Source organism: Nymphaea colorata, unplaced genomic scaffold (genome assembly GCF_008831285.2).
Source record: "Nymphaea colorata isolate Beijing-Zhang1983 unplaced genomic scaffold, ASM883128v2 scaffold0134, whole genome shotgun sequence".
Lineage (NCBI taxonomy): Eukaryota > Viridiplantae > Streptophyta > Magnoliopsida > Nymphaeales > Nymphaeaceae > Nymphaea > Nymphaea colorata.
In genome coordinates this window covers 16,196-19,777 of record NW_022204640.1, presented here as the reverse complement: position 1 = coordinate 19,777, position 3,582 = coordinate 16,196, and the positions used below count along the sequence as shown (strand labels likewise).

Sequence of the window (3,582 nt, the reverse complement as noted above, 5' to 3'; positions counted from 1 at the left end):
GAGTTCGTTTGATGCGCGGATCCACTTGGGATCGAATCCGAACGGATAGACGCAGTGCTCGATGCGTTCTGCCTCCTCTTAGTGCTATGCGTGTCCGTAGCATGAACCGAAGACGTTGAGGGGGATGGAGAAGAACTCGTTGTAGATCCATCCCGAGTAGAAGGCGAAACTGCCCATCAGGAGCAGAAGGTAGCGCAGATTGTAAACGTCAGGGAGCAACTGCTTAGCCTCCTTACTCCAGATTAGCCATAAGGCTCCAGCTAGGACGAGACCGCCGTGACCGATGTCACCGAACATGACACCGAAAAGGAAGGGGAAGATGGGAATGGCGAACAGAGCTGGGTTTACTTCTTGGTATCTGGGCACACCGTAGGTGTTAATGATCTCCTGGAATGGAGCAGTGAATGAGTTCATCTCGAAGTGAGTCGGTGGCTTCTAATCCGTCTCAGGCTAACGGATGGTCACAACAGATGGAAGCAGTTTGAAAAGTAGCCGCGTTTCTCCTCAGTGATCCATATCTTGGCAATGAGAGAGTTATATCTTTCCTCGAGGAAGTTCATGGTGTGGAAGATGAGCGCTTCTCTCTGCAGCAAGATGCGGTAGGCTTCAAATTTAGAATACCCATAATCTGAGTCCGAGATGGAGTGCAGCAGATCCTCCCTCAGTTTCTTCTCAGTCATGGTGCATAGCTGTTTGGTATCGGTGATGGTATCCTCGATCTCCTTGATCTTGTCAAAGATTTAATCCTTATTGCTGGGCAAAGTATATTTCTTTGCATAGAAGGTATCGCTTATGCGGTTCACCTTCGTCAGGATATTGGACCCTGCCTCCAGGATTACGATGAAAGCGGTGCGTGGTTAGATCTAGGGCGAGTCGTTGGGGATGTTGAAGGTGTAGAGAATGCTGTTGCCCTTGCTGGCTCTGAACACCATTTTCGAGAACTTTAGAAGGTCCTTCGACTCGACGATGCCAGAGACATTCACCAGACGCAACTGTTAGAGAGTTGTCTTGGTGAAATCCACAGCCTCGTCTCCGTCCTCCCGTTTGCTATTGAAGATCTCGCGAGCCTTGAAAAGCAGGTATTTGTAGTCCTCCAGGTCTATTATCTGCTTCTGCGATGCAGACAGCGACTTGATAGACTCATCTAGCGATAAAAACTTGCGCTAGATTTCGTCCTCCATCTCGTCGAGGATGGCCAGTTCTGTTATCCTCCTGGTGGCGATGACTGCATGTTAAACTGTGTACTTTCTGCATGTTTTTCGAAGACTCTTTCGACCAGGGGTACTTCTGGGAGGTCTATGTTGAACTTGCGGACGTGTCTGAGGATTTGGTTGATCTTGTTGATGACTTCTTCGCAGCGTCGTATGGAGTTGTAGTAGGGTTTGTGGAAGTTGTTGGCAGCCGCATCCAGGAACTCGACGAAGCCGTGCGGGGCCAGCTTGGCCACCACGTGGTAGGCGTCCTCCTTGGGGATGTACAGCTAGTAGTACTTCATGAGGGCTGAACGGAACAGCGACATTCAACTGATCGATTTAATATAAATTAGATTAAATCTTATCAGGATTATCATCCTCACATTCATAACATGAACGTACAACTATATGGGATAATTGCACTCCATAACCCATGCCTTCACAGTAAAAACTCACTATTTTGGTAGGCTAGCATTCAAGGCGGATGATGTTCGATTATATTTAAAGCCATATCTTAGAGAACTCCGCATGTCCACTTTCGACAAAAGCCAACTCTCCTCGTGGATCAAACTCACCGATGATTTCTACCTAGACCCAGACGGGCTCCTCGGCAAGGGCTGCTTCGGAGAAGTCTTCAGAGGCTACTCCATGAAGCGCGATAAGCTGCTCGCCATCAAGACCATGCAGGGCGAAGGATACGAGCGCGAGGTGGAAACCCTGATGGCTCTTTCCTCGCTCAACCACCCCTCGATCATGGGCTACTACGGCTTCGAAAGGATCAAGGACAGCATCTACATCTTCGTTGAGTTCTGCCCCAACGGCACCCTCACCGACCTCATCAACGAAGGCATCCCCGAGGAAAGAGCGCTCCTGCTGTTCCGCCAAATGCTTTAAGGCATGTGCTACATGAACGCCAAAGGTATCCTCACTTCCACATAGGCAAGATGCACAGAGATCTAAAACCAGACAACATCCTCATCGGTATGGAGAAGGACGTGAAGATCAGTGACTTTGGGCTTGCCCGCGAGACTACCGGCATCTTTGTTACTGGCCAAATGGGAACCCCTCTCTACGCAGGTCCCGAGGTCTACCTCAATAAATACGACGAGAACTATTCGGAGCGTTGCGACGTTTGGGGCGCAGGAATGATCCTCTACGAAATGCTGACGGGGAAATTGCTCTTCCAGAACGTCAATGTACCATCCACAGCATATAGACCTTTGAAGATCTGAAGAAAGAGTGGCACTTGTATGAGACTGGGCAGCGACGAGTGCGTTTAGACAGCAAGTTGCACCAGGATTGGACCTTTTTCATCAACTACATGCTCACCTACGATCCCCAGAAGAGACCCACCTTCCACCAGGTGCTCGAGAAGCTCAAGATTGTCTATGACACCATGCTGAATGAGATTCGCAACAAAGTAGCACACGTTCCGAATGCAAATACTAGAGCTGGAAAAGCGGAAATTTTCCTGCAGTTTACTGTCGACAAATACGGCATACTTGCCAAGATCAGTGAAAGACTTAGTCAGAAGGCATTCAATATTCGTCCCTAGCTTAGGTAGATCATCGAGTTCCTCGTTCTTTCCCAATACGTCTGCCATATCAAGAAACTCTTGCGCAATCTAAGGTATCAAGGAATCTAAGTCAATAAAGAGGTCCTTGCTGAGAAAAATGAACATGGATTACTGCTTGACAAGTATGTTAACTTTTTCGAGCACGAATACAACCTCTACAGTCATCAACTTCAAGACCGTATCGTCCCCAAGCTGCTCTAAGAATATGCCAAGAAGCCATAATCTGTGCCGATCGTGAAGGACCTCAAGGATACTTGGGAACTGGCGGTGGATGTCAGTGACGGCAGCTACGATGTGGAAGAGACCTATAACCAGCACCTCAAACTCATCCTCAAGGAGAAAATGGACGTCTACCATAAGGGATTGCTCGTATCGCTCAAGGACGAAGAGATCGCCCTATACCATCTCATCCACGTAGGAGCCCTCCTGGAGGAGTTGATCAAAAACGATGACTACCTCAAGAAGAACTACGTCAAGGACATCTTGGCCAAGACCGATCCGGAAACAGGGAAGAGCATGCCAAGCAGATCACCGCTTTGAAGAAGCTCATTGAATTAGGCAAGCAGTGAACACTTATCATCCTTATAATAATAATCAATGAAATATATCCTATCACTCACGCTCCTCCTGCTCTTCGCTGCCTCGGCTCACTCCGCCTCCTACTACCAGTGCATCGACTCCGCCTTCAACAACACCTGCAAGACCAAGTTGTACGCTTGCACCAATAATCCCGAATGCTCCTACCAACTCCATGAAAACACCAAACACATCTTCCTCGACCAGGACTCCACAGTCTTCCCGCCCCTCTACTTC

General features: G+C 48.5%; 1 protein-coding gene across 1 annotated transcript; it reads left to right on the top strand.

Annotated features, from left to right (window-relative positions):
• Positions 1-2,137: 2,137 nt before the first annotated feature.
• LOC116268139 (uncharacterized) lies at positions 2,138-3,309 on the top strand. Its single transcript, XM_031649934.1, has 3 exons — positions 2,138-2,389; positions 2,536-2,727; positions 3,010-3,309. Exons 1-3 carry the CDS (start codon positions 2,138-2,140, stop codon positions 3,307-3,309), a joined length of 744 nt encoding a protein of 247 aa, XP_031505794.1.
• Positions 3,310-3,582: the final 273 nt, after the last annotated feature.